The sequence below is a fragment of the Aythya ferina genome (assembly GCF_964211825.1).
Source record: "Aythya ferina genome assembly, chromosome: 1".
NCBI lineage: Eukaryota > Metazoa > Chordata > Aves > Anseriformes > Anatidae > Aythya > Aythya ferina.
This window is the reverse complement of record NC_140296.1, coordinates 178,685,852-178,710,417: the sequence shown is the minus strand read 5'-3', so window position 1 is coordinate 178,710,417 and position 24,566 is coordinate 178,685,852. Positions and strand designations below refer to the sequence as shown.

At 40.7% G+C, this 24,566-nt stretch overlaps 1 protein-coding gene and 1 long non-coding RNA gene across 4 annotated transcripts in view; one reads left to right on the top strand and one right to left on the bottom strand.

The window, feature by feature from the left end:
- The window catches only part of TMEM168 (transmembrane protein 168), a 25,872-nt gene extending 10,344 nt beyond the window's left edge, over positions 1–15,528 (top strand). For all 3 annotated transcript variants that reach the window (XM_084521251.1, XM_084521252.1, XM_084521253.1), the window contains 3 exons: positions 6,923–7,065; positions 8,109–8,383; positions 12,174–15,528. In XM_084521251.1, the coding sequence (XP_084377377.1) occupies positions 6,923–7,065; positions 8,109–8,383; positions 12,174–12,721 (966 nt within the window). In that variant the 3' untranslated portion in view covers positions 12,722–15,528. The remainder of the gene's footprint in view (positions 1–6,922; positions 7,066–8,108; positions 8,384–12,173) is intronic.
- LOC311437690 lies at positions 14,856–24,566 on the bottom strand. Its single transcript, XR_014693645.1, has 4 exons — positions 24,327–24,566; positions 23,932–24,066; positions 16,834–16,917; positions 14,856–15,920 (listed from the first exon to the last, which is right to left on the bottom strand). It is a non-coding gene; the product is annotated as an uncharacterized lncRNA (long non-coding RNA).

Genomic DNA, 24,566 nt, shown 5'->3' with positions numbered 1-24,566 from the left:
GTTTGGAGGAATCTTTTTCTGAGAAACTTCAAATCAGATTTGGTTAAGTGCTATATGCCAAGGTAGCAGCGCAGTTTTGCTTAATTACTGCCTGAAGAGAATTATTATCCCTGGAAGACCTGTATTTAGTATTACCAGGAGAAAAATGAACTATGTCAGAGACAGGTAAAGTAATGGAATGAAGTGCTTTCAGTACATTATTCTTAGTTTTAGTGAATTTTATGGATTACTAAAGTAATTGTATTCATGATATGCATGAGTACTTGCGCTTAAATGAGCAGTGCTGTTGAACTCCAATTGTTTGTGGAAGAACAGTCAGCTTATGGTGTGTGTGTTCTTGTTTGGGGAGAGGTGGTGATTTTGTATTCTTTATGCAGTGTGACTGTCTCGCAGAAGGTTTTTGAAAGCTCAGGTTACAATGCCTTAATAAAATTGAAGGTGGTGATTTTTTTCAACTTCTCTATAAGAAGAGATTGCTTTCTGAATAGTAAAAAGTTTTCTAAGTACCCTCTGTATTTGCTTGCACATACTTTTGTTACTGTTGCAGATTAAATAACTGTTTTAAATGCAAATCATATCTATTCCTCCTTTGTTTTCCCCTGCTTTTCTTTCTGACTTGTATTTTTAATCCGGTCTTCGCTGGGCTTTGCTTGTTGTTGGGCTTGCTGTATGACTTGCATAGCAGCCTCACAATTTCTTTACAGACTCATCTGCTCTGTTTCTTCCACAACACCATCGTTTCCCCTTTCCCTGCTGTTTCACATCTCTTCAGCTAGGTCCTAAATCCCCCTCATGCCCTGCTGAACCATTCTCAAGCTCACCCTTTACCCTCCTTATTTTTGCTGCCTGTCTTCCCCTCTTGGAAGAGGCGCTCAAGCTCTTCTTGGCTACCTGCATCTCCGATCCCATCCCGGTCAGTACGTCACAGTGTCACCCCATCTGAGGCTGACGGGGACCTCTGGAGCCTCCTTCCTGCCCTAGCTGCATCTTTGTGCAGCTTTGCCTGAGAAGCATGGATGAGGACAGAGTTCAGATGAGCCCGGGTGCTTTTGGTAGCTGAGGTAGGCTCAGGCTTTGGCATGGCGTAATGAGGAGCGATTGGTTCTGTTCCTTGCGTCACGATGAGTGCCGTCAGACCGAAATTCAGAGGCAAGTTAACGTGCCTTGTCCACAGCCCCTTGGCAAAATGCTGAGAGGCAGCACCAGTGCTATTTTGTGACAAGAGAAAGCATTTGTTGTAAGCCTACAGAATCTGGCCAATGTGCTCAGCCTTGCTGTCAGCCTCATTAATTTCAGAAGTCAAATTTCTGCATTCCGAATATTCAGGATTCAAGTTACTGTGCTTGTAAATTGACTGCCTCTTCTGCTTCTGCTGTTCCATCTATGCAACGGCGCGGGCTTTCCTGGGATTAGAGCAGGGGTCAGGGATGGGAAACAACACCTTAAATCTGCCTGCCAGGGAACGTGATGGCTATTTTCTGCAAATGTGTGTAGATTAGTTATCAAGTTAGTCTTTTTCTCCTGAGATTTCTTCTTCACGGAGTATATTATGTCTTCAGTTTTGCATGATAACTGCAGAGGAGCTAAGCAGCTTTGTTTCATATTTACTTATATGCGTGTGCAGGCACTTAGGGATATATAAAACCTGAAATTGGATAAATTCAGCTTGGATAATGGAAAGCAGAGCAGAATTTTTCCTCACAAACAGGCAAAAAAATCTGCGTAAGCCTCCTCGGCTGTGTCGGCGTGTTGCATGTGATCCTGGGCAGCCTGCCCTGGGTGTCCCTCAGCAGGGTGACTGTAGGACCGGGTGACCTCCAGAGGTTCTGTGATCATATAAGTTGACATCTGCTTATGAATTTATTTCTGTTTGAATCAGAAGGGCTTTTCTGTAGGCCTTCGCAACTGGCTTCCAATTTAAAGTAATGCTTCTTTAGTTTTTTCTTCCTTCTGGTTATTTTTGTCTGTCACATAATGTTCCATCCTTAAATACTCCATCAGAAGTGTTTCACTTTCAGCAGTGGTTTTCTCCTTGGGAATGGGGTTGTCCTATCTATTAATATAAAATTATTTATTTAGGGTACAAAGTACCTGTAATTTCTGGTGTTTTAACAAAGCAACATTTAACCATAAAATGTTGCTTGAAAAGCTAAAGGAAGGGGAAAGATAGTACTGCTAGTGAATCTCACCCATCTTTCATTTGTCATTTTGTCATTTTAGTAATCAAAGGCAAGAAGTATTTTTATTTTATTTTATTTTTCCACATTCTTGGAAATGAGAACGCACTGTATATTTCAGAAGGACTCATTTAGAAGACAGGCAAAGGCAAACAGACAAAAACAACCACCACCAAAGACAAAAAGATGAAATGGCTTGTTATGTTTTCAGTGGTGTTGCTCTGAGGGTCCCTGTGTTATGCTTGCTTTTGGCGCAGCCTGGGGTCAGTGGGCACTCGGAGTACAGAGAGCTACTGTAGGCCAAGTTTGCCAGTGCAGTCGAAACCAGAGTGAAAATGGGTTGAACAGATGAAAGAACAGAATCCCTTTGTGGCCCCAGCTATGCATGCACAGCCATCTGCTGCATGAAGGACCAGTCATCAGATCTTTTGGATTTAGTAAGTCTCCACCTTGCATCTTATCTGTTATCTTAAAAGAAGGACCTGTCTTAAGATTTACAGTAATTAGTAGCTTAATTAGTTGTGTTTTTTTTTCCTGCTCTTGCAAGTTTTTATAGTTTAGATGTTTTAAAATGACATCATTTTTTGCAGCACTAAATTAAAATATTTTATTATCTTACTATGGAGCTGCTCTAAACACTATTTATCATTCTTATATTACTTAGTGATATATTTATTCTAAATCAAAATAGTTGAAGTGCTGACAGCAAGCGTCAGCATCTTTACATTACATAAATGCCTATACGTGTGACATATCCATCCTAACAATATACTTCTCTACTTCAGAGCATAAGATGGCCAGTAAATTAAGATGAATTTGAAACTTCAGATGGAGCTGAGTTGACTCATAACACTATAGAATACATTTCCCTTTCCTCTTTAATATGTGGTACAAATTAAATGCAGGATACAGGGAGAGATGGATCATCACGATAATCAGAGGACTGGAGACCTCTCCTGTGAAGAAAGGCTGGGAGAGCTGGGGATGTTCAGCCTGGAGAAGAGAAGGCTCTGGGGAGACCTCATTGCAGCCTTTCAATACTTAAAAGGGGTCTTATAAAAACAAACAAACAAACAAACAAAAAAAAAAACACATAGAGGACTCTTTACCGGGGTAGATAATGATAAGACAAGGGGGAATGGTTTTAAATTAAAAAGGGGTTATTTAGATTAGATATTAGAAGGAAATTTTTCACTCAGAGGATGGTGAGGCACTGGCACAGGCTGCCCAGAGAAGCTGTGGATGCCCCATCCCTGGAGGTGTTCAAGGCCAGTTTGGATGAGTCCCTGAGCACCAGTGGGTGGCATCCCTGCCCATGGCAGAGGTGTTGGAGTTAGATGCTCTTTAAGGTCCCTTCCAACCCGAGCCATTTCATGATAGGAGGTGATCCTTACCATTTCTATATAGGGCCTTTATCTGACAAGTACTTGTGAATTTTCCTGCTGGCATCTTCGTATTAGTAGGAATACTTTCAGCAATTAAAAGTAAATATTTTTTTTTTTAGATTTTTTTTTTAGAAAATTTATTTTAGAATTTTTTTTTAGAATTCCTCAGTCAGGAATTTGGTGAAAACATTTTGGATGATCTCAAGTTCTGTTACTGCAGAATACTCCATAGGTTTACTGACTTGTGTATGTTTTAGGGGCTTGGAGAGTGCAGGGAGTGTTTAGAACATAGCAATTTGAAATAAAACTTTTAAAATAAAAAGTCATAGCAAGTACCGGTACAATAGTATTTTTATGATATTCTGGTAGCTGTACTTTTTATGGGCAGGTGTATTTTTTATTTTCTAATATGTTCACTCAGATCAAAACACTAATGCAACGTAAGAGCAGTTAGTTATAACAAGATCCAAAAAAGTCATATACATCATATGATGGAGAAGCTGAATTTGTCGTAGTTCTAAAAATGGATTATAATACTTCACGGTCTGTACATTCAGTCTTTCCAAGGTTTAGAAAATCCTCAGACTGATCATAAATAGGAAGCTTTCTCAGATGAGCCCTTCAATTTCTGCATGATAACTTAAGGCAAGTTACCTTCAGGCATCTGCAGTTTCAAAAGTAAGTCTTCAAATCTTGAAACGAGTTTAGCCAGAGAGCTCTACAATTTCATCAATTTATACTTCAACAACTTTCTGTAGAATGAACGTTAACGTGACTTTTTTTTTATTGAGTCCTTTTGATTTTCAGAGCATATTTAGGAAACTGAGCAACAAAAATAAACTTTCTGCTGATGCATTTGGGAAAAAATAGGGGCTTTTTGTTTTGTTTTGTTTTTCTCCTAATTTACAACAGAACAAGTTCAGGTTGCACCATAATTGTTACACTGTGTTTTGGGGAAATTACTCTGAAAATCCTTATTCTCTGACACAACTTGAGAAACACTAGCTGAATGCTTCTCTGCCCTTGCCCCAAATACCTGATTTAACCTAACTCACTCGTTGATCCTGACCCTCTGAGTAGTAGGCAAGATTGGGAATGGGAAAGGAATGTATCTGGAGTGATGCAAGATAGCTCCCAAGATGGCTAAGAAAATGATGTATATAAAAGTGATTAGCAATCTCCTATAATGTATGTGCATTTAATAGGCACGCTTTACTCCTTGTGGATTGAAATTATTAGCACCAAATCAGTTGACATTATACCACACGAAATCTGATGGCAGTATTAACAGGAGCATTGCCACCTTTTACAGACTTGCTGTATCTGGGCTGGTTTTGTAGCCAAGCAGTTAGCAGATTTGAGGAGTGTAGGGCTGTGGGTATCGGGAAGCTCTCCTTGGCTGTTCTGATTTGATGTCTGCCCAATGTCGTGGCCTCACTTTTCAGCACTAGAAACGAGACAAACAAACTTCTCATTTGTAGCAAATTCAATAAAGCATCGTTGGTTCTGGCTATAATCTTCTAGTGGCTTCAGGTAGTGCAATTTGAGAGTGATGCTATCAGCTACGTTACCAGTTACTTGAGAGGAGTGCTACCAGTTATCAGTTAGTTATCAGGTAATATCAGATTCTGGTGTTTATTTGTGGTAAAAGTATTGCTGTCACTATTTCAAGGACACACAAGTGAAATCCTTCTGTCAGGAGTACAGTGGGGCACTATTTAAAACTGGGACACTCGGCAAGCACAGAGCTCTTTCTTAGCTCAGGAGGCACATTAAGTAAGTAAAGCTTGCAAAGTCATGTAGTATTTCAGTTCTTAAAAACTGAGTATTTTGGAGTTAGTGCTGTGTGCCGACAAGAACTGACTCCCTTTAGGTGTCATTTTTTCAGTCTCATTTACTTTCCAAATTATAAATTGCTTTGTCTGTGTGTAAACTGGACTACCAGCCCTCATCAAATCACTGAGACTGTTAAACAATAAGGGAGTATCTGGTTTCATTTTTTTTTACAAATAAATAAATAAATAAATAACCATTAATATTGTAGATTTATGCAACGAGGGCACAAAAATAGGTGTGGTTGGAAGGTCATAACACTGTTCTAAAGACAGAAGGCTGTAGGGATGAATTTATTTCCTTTGCTACATAAGCATGAATACTTAATGTTCCTTATAGCAGCCTTCCAGTACCCAAAAGGGGGCTCACCAGAAAGCTGGGGAGGGGCTCTTTGTCAGGGAGAATAGGATAAGATGAGGGCTTTAAACTAAATGAGGGTAGGTTTAGGTTAGGTATAAGGAAGATGTTCTTTGCTCTTAGGGTGGTGAGGCCCTGGCACAGGCTGCCCAGAGCAGCTGTGGATGCCCCATCCCTGGAGGTGCTCAAGGCCGGGCTGGATGGGGCTTTGGGCAGCCTGGGCTGGTGGGAGGTGTCCCTGCCCATGGCGGGGGGGTTGGAACTGGTTGGGCTTTAAGGTCCCTTCCAACCCAAACCATTCTATGATTCAGTGAATAACCATACCATTTACTAGTGCTAGTGGTTGCAACATAACTTGTGAAACTTTTTCACAGAAGTCATTTTTGTATCAGTGAGTGTTACTGAAGTAATCTTTTCCAAAACAATTTTCTGTCTGCAAAAAGGAAAGCTTCAGGTAGGGCATTAGCTGTGTGGGCCCTACAAAGTCCCATTGTAGATTTTCTTTCTCATCTGATATTTGTGTAGCTGATAGAGAATTGTCTTTTTAATTGCAATAATGTTCTCAGTGTTCGCATAAGTCATCCTTTGTTTGACACACTAAATAGCCTGCACTAGGGATATTTTTAAAATCTCTTGGCATTAAAAAGCAAGAATAGTTAAATGTATATTTTGAATGATGCAATATAGTATGTTGTCATCTTATGCTAGGTACGTGATATTCTGTTCAGTGCATTAAGTCCTGATCCTGCTGATATTTACCAATGTACATATTTTATGCACATAAACAATTTTGTGGCATGTGATTTCTCTGCTTAAATGGGTAAAGCTGAGCTGTGATCAGGGTTTTCAAACCTAAATCCTGTGCTGTCAGTGACTTCAAATGCATTCCTTTCCGAAGAGTGATCCCTGCTTGCCAGCCACTTTCTCCCCAGATATCCAAATTGAGCTTTCATTTCTCTTTAGAGTACTTCACTGTGTAACGTACGTGGAAAAATAAGTCTACATTTCATATAGTAACTCCCGTTCCATGTTTCAGGACCCAATTACATTTGATCAGACACAGGGAATTATTATTAAAAACCATACCCAGCATACAGGAAGGGTTTTTCGTGCCGTACCTAAATCTCTCTCTATATATATGTGTTTGTGTTTTTTTTTTTTTCTTTTTAGCCAACCAATGGAATCTTCATGAGCGCATTTCTCATTGTTTTGCCTCTGGAATCCATGGCTCATGGGCTTTTTCATGAATTGGGAAACTGCTTGGGAGGAACGTGTGTTGGGTATGCTGTTGTGATTCCCACCAACTTTTGCAGGTATAGTTACCGTGCACTTCAACCTCACAGTAGTGTAAGTGAGCTGTTAGCCAATAGAGGCAATCCAGTGCTGCTGCTTGTATTTTTTCAATAAGAAAATACTCATTTAATTAATAGATAAATTTTGTACTTTAATTTCTTTCACCTTTCAAAAAGAATGAGTAACTAATTCCACTGGGTATCTTGAAGAACCAAATCTCTTACTGTCATGACTAATGAATATCTATGAAGACTTATATATATAATATATATAAAAGCATGCATTTTGTAATCCTGAGTCTCGTTGATTATGTATTGATGTTGAGGTATATATGCACACATACCTGCATATGCCTGGTTTGTTCCAGGTCCAGTTCATCATTTTCTAAGCACTGAATGCCATTATCTGAAACTTGCTTCTGATGCTGAAAGATCAGCATCTGAACAACACACACAAGTAAGAATTACTCTATCTGTGTAAGTGAGTTCCATACTGAATAAAAGCTACTTTGGAGCAGAGATATATGAATTCAAAATATCTGAAGAAAATGAGTACTTGAATTTTTCAAAGTCTATTGTTGGAACTCATTTGCAAGAGTTTTTTTGTGGAGATACGCATTCATTCTCCTGCACTTGGTTCCAATTGTGTGTGAACAAGTGCCTGTCTGAAGGCAGTGTACTCGCAGTGGGACTCCATGAAATAGTTGAAGCCCAGCATGTTCACATCACTGCTCGTCTTCGTTCAGCAAGTGCAGAGTGCAAGCAGAGCAAGTGTTAAGTCCAAAGATGCTCTCTCTCTCCCTGCCACTTACCTGTATGGGGTTGAGTAAAGACTACATTCTGAAGTGGAACAAGTGTGGTGGGAGGAGGAGATAGTGGCTCCTCACTCAACTGCAGTATTTGGCATTGTTTGTAAGCCACACATTTCAAGTCAATTTGAGTATACAACAGTGCTACTTCATAGAGGAGAAAATATGCCATGGGGGGGGGAGGGAATTGCCAATTGCTAGAAGTCCACTAAACATGAAACTGTTGTTGATCATAACTGGTTTTCTTCTCTTTAGTCCTGATGGCCAGCCAACTCTTCTTCCACCTGATCATGTGCAAGAGTTAAACCTGAGGTCTACAGGCATGCTTAATGCCATCCAAAGATTTTTTGCGTATCACATGATTGAGACATACGGCTGTGACTATTCTACGAGTGGGCTGTCCTTTGATACCCTTCACTCCAAGATCAAGTCTTTTCTTGAACTTCGGACTGCAGATGGACCCAGACATGATACCTACATTTTGTATTACAGTGGTCACTCACATGGCACTGGTGAATGGGCACTAGCAGGTAACTGTTTCGTGATTTTTTTTTAGTAGTAGTTTTGGCATTGATAAACATTCCAAATCATTGAATTCTTTCTTGTAAAAAGAAATAAAACGTATTGCTAAACTTCTGGTTTGGTCACACTTTCTATCTGATAGTTTAGAATGACAAACACCAGTTTTTGGAGTACAAGTTCATATGAGCTCCTGGCAGGGAAGGAGGAAAGGAATGTGTAATATACAGAGCATGACTGTTGAGAAATTCAGGGGCTATGAGGAATAATCAAAATAGGCAATGTTGCAGGCTGACTACTTCTACCACTGGAAAGAATGCAGTAATGCAGAAGCCCCTGTTCCATGCAGTTAACTTGATCTAAAGAAGCAGCCCTTTCCTGACCTTTCTCTGTATGACAGTCAGGTATGTTACTGTGTGAAGCTCTATATCATTTTTTAGTATTTAATCACTTTGATAAAAATCCTTTTGAAACTAGCTGTTCTTATAGTTGTTCACAAAATTCTCTAATTATTGTTGACCCCAAATGTATGCTTACAAGTTTAAACATGATTTCTTATTCCACTTACAGCTCAAAAAGTTGCCTTTAAAGATCATTTTTTTTATTCCGGAAAAGTAATATGGAAATGACCCCCTCTTTCTTTAAATACAGATTTTCCCTGTATTTTGAGGAATATTTGTTCACTGTATTGAACAAGAGTAATCTCATTCCCTGGACGTGGCAGAACCAGCACACTTACTTATGAGTGAATTATCCAACGTTCTGTATTGCTGTGACAGCTAGTCTGTCATGAAGAACTGCCTGTGTGTCCTTAAGATGTACTCTGGATTTTATAAAAGATAGAATTAATCAAAGAGGTAGGAAGCAGGTGTGAATCCCATGCTAGAAAAGCAGGTCTTCTAACATACAGCAAACTTCGTATCATGGTGGGAACTATGGTTTGCTGACATCCCAGAGTTTGGGAGTCATTGTGGGTGCAATGTAGCCTCAAGACTACAAATGCATATATAGAGGGTTGTTTCAATGCATAAAAATATGTTTGGTATAGACTTCACCCTTTTTCCCTTTTCTGGCCCATTTTTAATCTCTTTGTAATAATGCAGTTCTACCCCAACTGTGTAAAAATTGTTCTTTGGTAAACCTGTGAAGCTTTCACATACTGATGCGCTTAGCCTTGCTGTCTTGCTGTACAGAACGGGGCTTCTGATGCTTCTGTGTGCAAAAAGTGAATCTTCTAGTAATAACTTTGAAAATTTGCAACTTGTTTTCTTCGTGGGACAGAATTCACTTTCACAGATAGCACTCAGCCTGTGAGCTGCTGTCTGCTTGTCAGCAGTCTCTCTACAGGAGCATGTGCTCTGGAGCAGTGTAGACAGATTGGAGCTTTGCATTCAGTTGTGCTGAGCTGTTCGGCCACAGGTCAGTCTTCATCTGGATGCCCAACACCTGTTTTGGTGCAATTCCAGGCCCGAAGTACTACACCTGCTGAAGAGCAATGCATATTTTTTCTCAAAGCCTTCATCTGTATCAGCGGATTAAAAAACACAGCAGTTCTCAGTTAGCAGGAGTGATGTAATGCAGCGTGTGCCAATATTGCTGAATTACTTCTCTGAGAATAGGGTGGTCTTGTTCCTGAGAGCAGCTGCCACCCCGCACAATTGCCAGGCATGTCCACATGAGGTGTGGAGCCTGCTAACTGCAAGACTGCCTCCTGCCAGGGCTCCAGCCGGCTGCATACACTTCTAGGTTATGCACAGATGAAAGCTGATGCAGAAATTCAACAGCTTCCAGATCACGGCTTACATCTGGCCGGCTTGGAGTGTGGCAGAGGAGCAGAGACCTCTGTGTACCTGTTCAGAGAGCTATAGTCTGTATTAAGCTCTGTCTTTACTTTTCAGGTAAGGGTGAAGGTACCAGTTGCAATAAAAAGAGTTACTGTGATAACAATATAGTGTATAAATGTGGGGGTTTTCAGCTTTCATAGCAGTTCTTTCTCAGTTCTCTATCCAAGCACATCTTCAGCTTCTACTCTGAAATAATCTATAGTCACAGAAAGGAAAGGAACAAGCACTTGGTGCTTGTCTTGAATCCTTTTTTGTGCTCAATTTCATTGTGAGAGTTGGATATGTTATGGAGCATAACTTGATAATCCTGCCAGATAGCACAGCTCCTGAACATAACCTGAAGTACAAACTGAGAAGACTAAGGAGATTTGATTGTATGAAGTCCTGTGTGTTGGGCAGTGGTGTTTTGTGGCAGATGGAACATCTGGTCGTTATCTCCTGCAATGTGTGCCATCCTCTGGCCTCTGGAGAGGGTTAAGAGGGATGGCAACCAGGAAACACAACATTTGGATCTAACAGAAAGGAGCATCTCACTGCTGGCTTAGGCACTGCTACAGCACAGCAGTAGCATGTAGTCTTTCCTTTATAATGACATCCTTTTAAAGGAGGCTTACTGGATTCTTTAGTTCACTAATGATGTTTCTCTGTTGTTGGAAGGTGGGATGTAACACAGCGGTGTACAAAAGAAAACTGTTAACTAGTCATGCATAAAGCATGAGCAGTCAGACGACCTGGGAGGTCATGTTATTCTCAGCTAATGCAAAGGCAAGAGCTGGGCTGCTGAAGTGTTGTCTCTGTTGCTGAATTGTCAGCTTAACTGCCTGTGAAGCCTGCCTAAGAGCCAGATGTGGCCAGACACATGGATTTCTTCCTCAGCTTGGTGCCTGAATCTTGTGCCAGCTGATCAATGTATGTGTTTGATGTCGGTAGGGTTAGAAAGGAGGGTGTGTTTGTGTGCTTATGAAGGCTGAGTTGGTTTTCTTTGGACAGTTTACCCTTGTGTAGTTACACCAAAATAAAGTTTACTTATAAGCCTTTCAAATGTTAACAAATCCATTTTACTGATAATTGACACAGAAGGCTTACCTAGGAAAAAAAAAAAAAAAAAGGAAACTGGCTTCTATACAAACCTCTATTGTAAACATGCTCTATTGTAAATATTCTAAGTACAGCAATCTGGGGATCGTGTACCAAGACTGTCATTAATGTACGTTTGTATATTACGATTTTCTTTGATGCTATTTTTGCAGGTTTGCATTTGTTTTGGAGAAAGTTGTAGCCCTGTAATTTTGCTTTTACTATAACTGCAATATCGTGCTCAAAGCCTTAACTCCAAGCTATTAATTTGAAGCACTTTTTTGTCACCCCTTATAGACAGAAATGTGAGTACTGAAATACGCAGCTACTCTGTTTGAGATTTATCTGTGCAGTTCAATTGCTAGTAATAAGATTTTAAACACTGCTAAATGTACTTATGCTACACAATGAAAATCATTATGGAGTTGAAATGCAGTTATTTTAAATAATGTTTTTCTACCTCTTCTGAAAGTCATCTTTTTCTTTTTTTTTTTAAAGCTGACATTTTCGAACTAGTGTTTTTGCTGTAAATCTGTATCATAGCTCCAACTCGCTAAAACGCAGACTTAATTTCTTCACATTAATAGTCACTGTGGAGCCAGGGGAGTTTTATTCACTTGTTTGCAAGATATTTTCCTTGGGCACTTGATGTAGCTTTTCAAAGCTACGTAGATTCTGAAGTATCCGCTACACTAGGCAGAAGGAATCCCTACTATAGGTAACTTTGCTTAATAAAAACATGCTCTTTCCCAGCATAGCTGGAGCATGAGCTGAGATGGAGCATGAGAAATTGGATACTCAAATTGCAAGTGTCATAGTTAAAATTCTATAGAGTTTTCAGTTTCTTCATGTTAACGTTAAATACATTTCCTTGTTGCAGGTGGTGATGCTTTACGGCTTGACACACTTTTGGAGTGGTGGAGAGAAAAGAACGGCACTTTCTGTTCCCGACTCATCATTGTGCTAGACTGTGAGAACTCACAGCCTTGGGTTAAAGAAGTAAGGAAAGTAAACGACCAGTACATCGCAGTGCAAGGAGCAGAAATGGCCAAGGTTGTAGACGTTGAGGAAGCAGACCCTCCACAGCTTGGCGACTTCACCAGGCAATGGGTTGAGTACAACTGTAACCCTGACAGCAACATCAGCTGGTCAGAAAAGGGTCGTACAGTGAAAGCCGTGTATGGTGTGTCAAAACACTGGAGTGACTACACTTTGCATTTGCCAACGGGAAGCGATATTGCCAAACACTGGATGATTTATTTCCCACGTATTACCTACCCATTAGTGCATTTGGCAAACTGGTTTTGTGGTCTCAATATGTTCTGGGTCTGTAAAGCGTGTTTCAGGTGCTTGAAAAGATTGAAAATGAGTTGGTTTCTTCCCGCAGTGCTGGACACGGGACAGGGTTTCAAACTCGTCAAATCCTAATTAGGAACCAAAGAGGAAACGAAGTGAGAGCTCTGGGAACTTTCTCACTTTAAAGTATTTGAAACTTTTTGTATGACTATTTTCTCTGAATAAATCTGCTACACTCACTTTGTTCAGCTCTTTGAACAGCTAAAGTATATGCAACAGTTAGAAAACTGCAGTCTTAAACAGAAGAGGCTAGGACTATAATAATTGTGTTTTGTTACTGAACTGTATGTACATATGTAAGAAATTTACTATGACCATGCATTTTGGCAACAGTTTGCCTGTTCATATGTGTTACTTTAAGCAGCCTTTTTTCAGAATCACCAGTGTGACAGACAGGAGCTCCTATGAATGCTTACTTGTCATTTATATCCCCTGTAAGGTTCAAATACGGGAAGGGAAACAAGCTAATCTTGAAATCAATATTTATATTCTTGAATTTGTTTTGTGGGATCAAGGCTATTATGAAATAGCACTGAGCCAAAAATTAAAAGAGAAGAATGGTCACTGTAGATAAGTAGCTACCAAGAATCTTGTTTTATTTGCTTTTACATCTTCAGCTCTTGCCTCATTCTCTACTGCCATCAGTGGAAATTTGCTACAGAAAACAAGGAAATCAGACAATCTTGTAACGTTCTGATGGAGTTAAAAGTGCACTGAGAGGTTTTTTCTTCACTTGTCAGGGTGGTTCTGTCTTTTTCAGGCTCTTACCTGTTTGTATTTTTGAAAAGCTACTCTGAAGTAAAAAAATAGCAAAAAAAAAAAAAAAAAAAAAAAAAACCAAAAAAAAAAAAAAAAGGAATTTAAGTAAGAAACTAGTCTATAGATAAAAAATAAGAAATACAAATGCTGCCTTGCTTCCACATCTGAAGTCTTTGCTGTGCCTAAGACCTCAGTCCTGTAAAATGTTGAGTCTGGGATTAGACAAATGGGTTCACGCCCAAAAGTATTAAATCTGTGAGCAAGCAGTTTGTCAGGAAAATTATTCCCATAAGCCAGCACTGAATCCTAAGTGTTCCTCAACGCTGTTCTCCCAGCCACAAGGTCCTTCAGTTAGAGTTGGATGGGACTCTGGAAATCCTGTCTTGGTACTCTTCAGTCAGAGAAGCTGTGTAGATTTTTTTGTCTTGTTTGCCTAAATACCGTAAGTCAGAAGGTAAATAACTAAGCCGCCAAGGTAGTACGCTTTGTGGTGTTGCACGTGTGTGTACAATCCAAACATTTGAAAATCAAGAAATCAGTCCTTTTTATTTTGAAAAAGTTTGGAACATCAACCATAACACTTCTTGCTAACTACAACGGGTACATCTTGCTCTCTTTCTTCTGCTGTTACATCTTTATGAACATTGTCTGTATCTTTCTACAACAAGAGGAACTGAAAAGCGTGGGATTTCTGACCTATGCTGGGAACTGTAAGTAGACTAAAGTGAAAATCTGCTCTGCAGTGTCGTGACACACAGTTTTGTACAGAACAAACACAACATTTGGTGCTGATCTTTTGCCTCAGTTTATTAAATGGTTTCCAGCATATTTATTAAACTGTTAGGTTTTTCTGCAGGATGGACTGTGTGATCTTTAGCAGTTTGTTAGAAATTAAACAAAGAGTCAGCTCTTCAATCTGCAAAAAGATTATTTGCAAAACCAATCATGTGTTTTCAGATTTGTTTCAGTTTTCACAATTAACTCTAGTTTTCTGAATTTGTAAAAATATTAACATTAACTAAAGTTATTCCTACTTTTGATTTTATTTTTTAAAGCAAAGGCATGGTGAAAATACCTTTTTAATCTAAAATATATGTTTACAGCCATTGAAAACTGTGAGGCCTTTTTGGACAAAGAGACTGTATTTTGTCTTTCAAAATCCAGGGTGTAGGATGATGAGCCTCAGGAATTCAGCAGTATTAATTCACCACTTCTACACTAATTAATATCAAGACATCCTACCACTGCCCATGTTCCCAGGCAAGGACCAGGTGAAGGCAGAGCTCTCCTCTGGTGCCTGATACTCAAGGAATTCCATGGGTCTCTGCCTAGCCCCAGCCCAGCCCCACATGCACTCTGTGAGAGACAACACACCAGAAGCTCCTCATGGCAGTGAGGGATTATCCCTCTGCTGTGCTCTGTATTAAATACAGGGGCAAAGCCTGAAAGAGAAATTTAGACCTAATTCCAAAGAATGTTACAAATATTATCATTGACATGCAAGTTATTTTTATCTACTGGTGACACGCTCAAGAATTTATTATATGGATTTATATGTATGGATTAAGAAGGGTAGCTTGAGGTCTAAACTTTTTTTTTCCAAGATGCTTGTTTGTACTGTACATTCAGAAATTTTGTTATAAAGGTTGCTATAAATTTATATCAATTTTATGTTGACTTTTTTTCATTTACTTCCCATACATTATCAACCTTGCTGCAAATGCACAAAGTCCTTCAAACTTTAGTCTTTGTTTTTCTCTGAACAAGTATGGGAATAAAAGCCATCTTCTTAATTTTTGCACTACCAGAGTTAAGTATTTGCTGTTCATTATGCTTTGCATGCCTTGTGATTGTTGTTGTCTAGCCTTCAGTTTTTCCTAGAAATTTCATCAGTTTTATTAAGCGTTCCCTTTATTTTGCGAAGACATAATTAATGTTGTGCTAGCTGTAAGCATCTATGGTGCCAGCAGTGGACAATGTAACTGGGTTAAATTTCTTGTGTATAAATACCTTTCTTTGGGAAGATTTTTACTGGAGATACTGTTTTTAAATCTGTAAATAGATTTTTTTTTGTGTATTTGTGATATTGCTTAAATATATTTTGCTGGTTTGGATGCTCATTTCCATTTCATGTTTTTATTTGTCACTTCCAAAACTTCTGTACTCCATCTTGAATTAAGTCTGTTCTTTTTTGTGTACATCTTGTTTCATAGTTGTTTTTTTAGATAGAAGGTACAATAGGGCTTTCTGAAAACACTAAGGATTATTTGTAGCTTAACAATTCGGTAGAAATGATAAATATTAACTTAAATTATTAACATACCCTTCACCTTCTCATTTTTTATAATTTAGTCAACAAGCTAGTAAAAGTGTTCCTTGTGCTTTGAGGTATTACTTTTTAGAATCTTAACTGAAGATTTCATTGATGTATTTGTATTTATTCAAACTTGCCATCTCCGGTAAGATCAGACTCTAAAGGTAATGGAGGGTTCCTGTCTGAATTAGATCAAGCCTGGGAAAACAAAGCAGAAGGAAACTGTGATGGTGTGCAGTGTTGAGGAGGTCAAATCTTAAATTACTGCTAGGGATGTTCTTGCACTCCCTCCTCATGAAACACTCCTACCGTCACTCATAACAAGCTGGGGCTGGGCCGTGACCCTCTCAGTGAAGACTACAGGGGGAAATGCCAGAGAAGCAGAGCTGCTAGTGTGAGGTGCAGGTGATGGGCACAGCAGTGCCCAGCTGGTATGCAGAACTGTGGAGGCAGTCACCACACCACTAGCAGTGTTAAGACACCAAAAAAATAATAAAAAAAAAATAATCAGATTCGACTCAACGATTTTTATGAACATAAAAATGTTCAAATCATGTTTCTCCTTTGGTGCTGTTACATATTTTTGTTGGAAAACAAAGTAACCTAGAACACCTAGTAAATAGATTTTATTTATGCCATTACTGTGGCATAAGAATTTAATTTTAAAAAGCTCTTTAAATTCAGCTCTCTTGAACATTGACCTGTTTTCAGAAAGTCTTCTGTTGTTAAAATCATGCGATTGTTGGTTAGGAAGAAAGATAAAACAGACTCATCGATAATACAGTATTTAGTTGCACTTGACTATTATGTAGGATGAAAAATGCTAATATTAAGAAAAGCCCACGACATTTTGTAGCAAATAAATTAGCAAGTAAAAATCAAGCACATTGATTTGGAACAAGCACAAAAGCTTTGATCCCTGTTCCCTACTGATCCAGTGCTGTCCTCAGCTGGGCTTCATCAGCTCTTGAATACATCGTGCACCAGTCACTACAGAGTGAAATACAAACATGCTCTCACAAGCCAGGAGATCAAAAAGCTAGATCCAAAAAAAAAAACAAAAAAAAACCACAAAAACAAAACAAAACGCCTTCAGTGTTACAGAGCTCACCTTTGGAGATTCAGGTCCAAACTGAGTGCAATGTCCTCACACAACCAGATGCACACCTCAGGCATTTGTGAAGGGTCAGTCACCCTGCAAGGTGACAAACTGCTCAGGTTACCAAGTAGGAAGCTGCTCCAAATCCGTGCATGCATCTGCCTCCAACCAATGATATGGCAATTTAAAATTTCAGTCCTCATTAACACTGTTTTCGCTGTAGTAATAGTATCACCGTCTCAGGGTACATTGAAATATTTTGGGGTCCTACCTGAGTTACTGCTCTGAACTGAGCTAGGGACTGCCAGCGCTGACTTATGCCCATGCTGAAGCTGACAGAGAAACATATCAAGCTCTGTTTAAGATAGACAGTTCTATAATTAATATCTGCTGGTAAAATAAAGCAACCTGAACCTGACTTTGCCATCCCGCAAACACAAGGCCAGGATACTGGAAAACAGTCTGTATCAGAACATAAAACAGACAACTCACTTCTTTTGCAAATCAAAGAGAATGGCCTGATTTGGAGAGTGGCAAGAGCCAGAAGAGAAGTAGAAAGTTTTTGCAAAAAAAAATATAAATAATGTTTGCTTTATAAATTGTGCATAAGGTCCCTAGATACCATGGTACTGAGTGTATTATAAATGCATGAGATCCATTAAGAGAGATGGGGGGGGGGGAACCTGATGGATCAGGTTTATATAGCTGAAAGCCCTAAAGATTGATTCTGCCTTGCAAAATAGTACAAAGATTTTATCCTTAGAGAAAGGCTACTTATTTTCCAGAAAGGAAATGGCAGAAGAAAAAAGGAAAACCAGGAGGAAAAGAAATACTAACAGTTGGGCCTGATCCAAAGCTGTGGCTAGGAGAACAGACTTCGCAGACATAGAGCTACAGAGAGGCTTCAGGGCTGGTCAGTTTTGGCCCAGCCTTACACACCAACAGGATAGGTGGTCACATTTCATTTCTGGGTCCAGACACTGTTTATTTACTGCTATAGAGAAGGTTTCTATTAAAAAAAATAAATTATTTTTAAATACAGTGCCTGAAACCAGTAATTGCTATACAGCAACAGCTGTCCTAGCTAGTGGGGTTTGTGTAGTACAAGGGCACCAGTGGCTGACCCATACCCTCAGGCACATTCCCACAGCAGTGTTTGTGCACGAAATGCCAGCTGTAGCACCAAGGAACCTTCCCATTTCCTGCCATCACTGGCGAGGAAGGTGGCTCAGTCCATTTAAGCTGGGTCTCTGACTCATTTTTACTCTCAGGCTTCATGTGCTTCTCTAGATAAGGAATCAGAATCATTAAGAGAAGACCTCTGAGAACATCTGGTCCAACATCCCCCTACCACCAATGTCATCCACTAAACCATGTTGCTAAGCACCACATCCAACCTTTCCTTGAACACCCCCAGGGACAGCGACACCACCACCTCCCTGGGCAACCCGTCCCAATGCCGACTGCTCTTTCTGAGAAGAAATGTCTCCTCATTTCCAACCTGAACCTCCCCTGAATGGTGCGTCCTTCCCTGCTGAGTTCAAGCCAGGTCTCTAATACCTAACATTCCTCAGAGAAACAGATTCTCTAAAGGCCTAGCACGTTCTGACAAGAGGTTTTATGAACATAGAGAGAGCGCAGCGCTGGCCTACATGCATGAGGTACATGAACTACAGCCCCATTGAAAGCCGGGCGGGAAGCGGGGCAGGACATCCAGCAAGTGCCCCGCATCCTGTTTGTCTCGCGCCCAGACATACCAGAAGACAGCTTGGCTTAGGGCAGGAAGTGAAATTATATTTTGTAGTGTCTGCTTGTGTGGCATAGGTGGATAAAAACAGCATAGCTAAGATAACTATCAGGAAGGATTCCGATGGCTGACGTACCGTCTACCTCATCTCAAGTACAGAAAATGCACAATGGGGTGAGCTCCTGTGTGGACAAGGCAGAGCAGACAGGTTCCACCCAGAGACGGGAGGAAGCAGACCAGCCTGGTCCTGACGCACAAAAAAGGGTGCACACACACCAGAATTAGCCGACGGAGACTTGTAACACATGCAGAGTATTCAGACACCTTCAGTTCTGGGTAAGCAAACTGCCCTGCCGGGGATGCCAAACTTAAATTTAGCATGTGTGATACTCCCGAGAACCTCCTCTGAAGTTTCTAATTCCATTTCATAATGTGCAGCATTGAGACAATTTATGGAGTTTCAGTGGGTTTTGTTTGTTTTTATAAAACAAACAATAAAAACACTTCTCAATAGCTAGACCTTAGTACTTGTCTGGAATTCATTGCTAAGCAGCAGGTGCCCTGTGGCTCTTCTGAGAAAAAAATAAATAAATAATGAGTTGATGACAATGGGGAAATTGCTATGCACAGCAAAGAACTGCCACTGAAAAGTTAGCGCTTACCCTGGAGAGAAGGTTTGTTGGTCACTGCATGATGCTATATATTAATTTGCAGCTGGGCAGCATTACTGTAGTGCATTTTCTGACTCTTTCCCCAGCTCCTCACTGACTAACCTTAACAGGGAGTTCAGCTGTTAGTCCTACCAGAGCCTGTTGCAGATACTTGAATTAAAGAGATAAGGGACAGATTCATGGACAGCAACTGCACCGAGGGCTCTGAAATACCAAGCTGGTAACCCAAGGCCAGGACTCCTCTTGTTGTCAGTTCAGGTTCTTCTCCCACCCAAAGAGCCTGCAGCCCTCTGGTCTGCCTGGGGAGTCACATGCCTCATGGCTGGCAGAGCATGAGGGCATTATCAGCCATCTGCTGGAGGTTAACAGGGTCTTTAAGATTCATCCGTAAAACAGAACCATAAACTGTGAAATGACTTTCATTTTCAGGTCCACGTCAGACTTTCAGACAGTCACTGTGTGACCGCCAGTGCTCACAACTGTGTCAGTGTGCTGAGTCAACCTACAACATCGAAACTGAAATAAATACCCAAAATATCACTTTGGTGAGGGAAATCATTCCCCATTCACTCTCTTCTTTTCTAGTTACAGTATCTGCTCCTTAAATTTCCAGAGATCTTGAATAGTTTCTGCTATGTTAGTTACAGTTTTGATGTCTTTAGGATTTATGAGGCACTCAGTTTCAGACCACAAAAGGGAAATAAGTCAGAACTGGTCACAAAGCTGTCAGTTCACAGCTCATTCCAACTCGTCCATCTGTCATTTTTCATATATTTATCTTGTTATCTTCAAACCACAGGTCTTGGTTTGAGTGCTTAGATCAGCTACAATTCCTCTTTCAAGCCATTATGCTTACCCCAAACACCCTCCCACATCAAGAAGGGAAGGGAATGGTAACGCCAGCAGGAGTGGAACATCTTCCAAGCTGACCTGCACCAGGTGAAAGCTTCTGCCAACTATGCATCCTACAGACCTGGACATTGGTATATTTACCAAAAAGCCATGTCAAATGGCAGCTGTAACATACTTTAAGACTGGGTATTTAGGAGATAGGCAGCAGGACACAGCTAGCACTTCACTTCATCATTCCACCACTGAAGCAAATCCACCATTATGGCCTTCCTCCATGTGCAGAAGCAGCACCTTTCTCTACCAGAGCTGTTTGCCAGCCCCAAAGATATTGTGCAATGGGTCTGGGTGCATGGGGTGGAAAGGAGCTGCCCACCAAGCTCACATGGAAGGAGGGCCAGGCCAGGGCCTCTGCACGCTCCTGGTGTGTGATGTGAAGGTGTAGTGTTGCCCTATCCCAGGGCTTCAAGTCACAGATGTGTGAGGAAAACAAGGCACCCAGGCAGGCTCCCAGGCCAAGCAGCACACCACTCACAGAGCACTGGGAAGTGCTGAAAGCCCAGCCGCAGGCAGGTGAGCAGGTTGAGACCAGAATCTCTGAAGCCTGTTCTGGAGCCAAACATTTCAGTTAGCGTCTGGAGCTCTGTTTCACCATTAAAATGGCATTTTGAAAACATGCTGAGAGAAAGAAAAGGAGAAGAGGACAAGAGATACAGCGGCACTGCTGGCAGTAAGGTGGCCATGGGTGCAGGGGTAGCAGGCAAAGCAGTTTGCTGTGAAGGGGCACCACATTCAGATCCCTGCTGCAGTGCCACTGCTTACGCCTTGTCTATCCTGAGCCCCAAGGTCTGACCTCTGCCAATGCCTGCAGCTGTCAAAGGAACTTCTGTATCCCCTCTATGCTGCTGCTGTGTCTGGCTGGAAGCCCTCAGTCCACAGGGGCCTGCATACCAAACCACCCAGCCCAGCATTACAAGCTCCTCTCAGTCCAAGGGTTTTCTCCTGGAAAACCTGACCTCATGAGTCTGATCAGACAAGACCTTCAAACACGTGCTCTAGACACAAGCTGGTAAGAGAGGAAAGATGTTGCCATTTGACTAGACAACTGGCTCAAGTGCTCACTAAGGGTGCTGGAAATATGGCCTCACCTGCCAGCATTCCAGTTACTTCAGCACAGTGTTTAAAGCTGTTTGGGAGGAGGTTTCCCCACTCAGGACAGCACACAGCATCTTTCCCTGAGCCAGCCCATGCTACCAGACCAAAGTGAAATATCGAGATGAGGCATGGAACAGATGTTCCAGCAAGCACTTTGACATCTGGGGGTGGTGGCGTCCATTCTCACTGAGCAGTAGCAGGCAGCAAACTGTGACCTCCCACACCATGGGTAAATAGCTCTCAATGCCAAGTTTGGGGTCAGAAGGAAAACTCCTGCCTCCTTGCCAAACACCTGTTGATTTATTAGGGCAAGGGTGTTTAAGGCTACAGAAGCAACTTGCCTTTTTGTAGAACAAATCCCATCCGGTACATCCTCATGGTGCATGCAGGAAAACAGCAGCGAGTATTTATTTACCACCCTTCATCTCAGGAAACCATGCACGAATGCAAACACAGGAAGCTGCGTTTTAAATGTCAAAGTATGCTGTAAAAGCTTTGTGTCAGCTACACTTCTCCAAACTAGAAAAATACCATCAGTTTCAATAATAACATAATGTAAGAAGAAATTTAATTACTTTTCTTTCCCCTTTCTTTCTTCTTCTTCCTTTCATAAGGGACAATCTCCTGAAGTCAAGCATCGATACAGTAAAATGTTTTTCACCAGGGCATTTTGCACATCAGGAAGAACTCATAATTTTATTCTGTATTGATATTTGCATATTCATTTAGGCAAATCCATTTCTCCTCATGATTAAGAATGCTATACAACTGATATTCTTCTTCCCTGTAGTGTGACACAGCATGTAACTCACAGCTTGACTTCATAAGGACGCTCATGAATGCTAAAGCACAACAACTGCATGAAAGCATACTGCGTTCCTGTATGCTCAGGCTAGAGGAAAATAGCTGTAGTGCTCCATAACCTGGCTTTCTTCAGGGGGCTGGATGCTGTCTTTGATCTGAGAAAAAGATTTGCAAGAAAATATCAGGGAAACTCTCTCCACTTGTAACTCTATGAGTCTGAGGCACGCTGAGGGAGATGAGATTATCGCACCTAAAATGCATCCATTTCTTATAAAGGGGGCACAAACCCTGAAGACCAATTTAGGCTTTTTGCACTTTTGATTTAAAAGCATTGAATTCACTTCAGAAACTAAAGCAAAGCTATACTCAGTGAGTTGCTCGAGAAATTCACAACCATCCCTGTGGGTTTTTTCCCCATGGGTAGCCAGAATTGAGCCCTATGTTTCATCAAACATTTAGAGAGGCATCACATGCCCAGCCTCTGTCCTCCTGCATTTGAAACTTTCTTCCACCTAACCTAGACTTTTCAAACTTGCTATAATTGAAAAGTAAGCCCCTGGCAAATATAAAATTTTAATATTATGTCACCTGAGATGTCCAGTGAAGAAGGCTTTTTTTTTTTTTTTTTTTTAAGAAAGTGAACCTGAAAAAATATAACCACTGAAGCAACCACTGGAGTAACTGAAAGCCTTAGCAAAAAAAGGATTTAAGTGTTGAACACAGGCTTAGACCTCAAGAACTGCTTTCATCTGTGACAGCACGCAATGCATTCGTCACTTGTATCTATGCGCTTTCCCTGAATGTTAGCTGTCCATGTTTCTCCACTTCGTAAGAAGTTTTATTTCTTATTCAGATCAATGTTTCTAATTCTACAATGATTCATAACACAAGGTAATGTCATTATATTACAAGACAGTTTAATTTGCAAGTTCATTTCTTGCCAAGAACAGGGCAGCAGAGTTCCTAATTCTAAATAAAACCTATTTTATGCCAAATATCCTTGCCAAAGCCCTCTAATGAGCTGGCACAAAATGGTTTCACAGGAACATCCTACAGTCAGCAGTGCTTTCCAGGCATTTGTGGTACCTTATGACAACTCTATTTTTTTATTATCTTTTTATTTATTTATTTTTTATGTGGTTGTCATTTTGTTCTACTCTTTTCCAAGAAGTAAGCAGGAGAATTTCCTCTCTCAACCACCACACACATTAAAAAAAATGAAGAAAAAAAGAATCAGGTCACTTCAGTGCTTCAGCTCTGTCATGTCTGGAAATATTAAACATTACTATTAAATATTTATAGCGAAGCAGTTCTGTCGCTGATAGAGAAAGCGGTCAGTGTTAGAGTCTGAATCACAAATGTCAGCAGCAGACCTCTCATTCATACACAGAAAATAGTAAAACAGTGTGGGATTCAACTGCTTCATGCTCACAGGAATCACAGCAGACTTCGTTCAGCCCTAACTTGTCCACGTGAGGATCTGAGGATATGTGAAGGCCTCTCATGAAGAATAAGTATGTTTCTCTTTGGAGGAACCAAAAAATTAGTTTGAAGTACTCCCTTTACTGTACTAATTTCTTCATCATGGCCAAATTACAAACTAGCCTCGTACAAATTCCCATTAGAGGAAGTTTTCCTTAAGCAATTAATAAGCTAAGGAAGATATCCCTATTGTCCAGCACACATGACACTTTCCTTCAGTATGAAACCTTACTGACTGAGGGCTTTAACATTATGGTAGGAGTATTTAAAATACTCCATACTAGTTACATTATATAATATGCTTCATACTATATCGCCATCCACAAGCACTGATAGCCAAATACAGCAAAATATTGAAAAACAAAGGGAAAAAAGAGAAGGAACCCAGAAGGTAATGCTTACCTGCTTATTGTAGAGCTTATGAAGATCCAGTTAACAGTGTACCCTGGGATGAAGTGAGTGCACAGAATGGCTGTGGGGTACAAGACTACCAACACCTCTCCATGACCTCCTTCCTCTTGAGCTTGCCAGTTGTTTCTAGGTCATTATTAGTGTGTGTGTCAGGCAGTGATCCACTCCACAGCACTATTAATACCCACATGGTCTTGTATTTGCTGCTCCTTACAGCCCCCACTTTGCTAGTGAAGCAGCTTTGCCAACAGTTTCAGCAGATGACAGACAAGGAGCCACAGGCCAGCATCCTCTAATGCGTTTTCCTGTACACCCTTGCTGCCCCGTAAAGATGTTTCAGTGCTCAAGAAGGGAGAAACAGGTTCATCAGATTCAGGGTGACCTACCCTGTTTGAAGAACTTCGCTCTGAGTAGATCACATCCCTAGAGACAAGCTGCTGGCAAAGCAGCACCCCAATACCAGCCTGCAGAAGCCAGTCACCAGCACCACCCAAAAACTGCTGCCTCCACTGATCAGCTACTGGGTAGCTCTAAGCTGGGTGTTGTGCTTGTGCTCCACTGATGTAAAACCAACACAGCTGGTGCAGGTAGGAGGTGACCAGTTTTTAATAGGGTGGGACTGATTA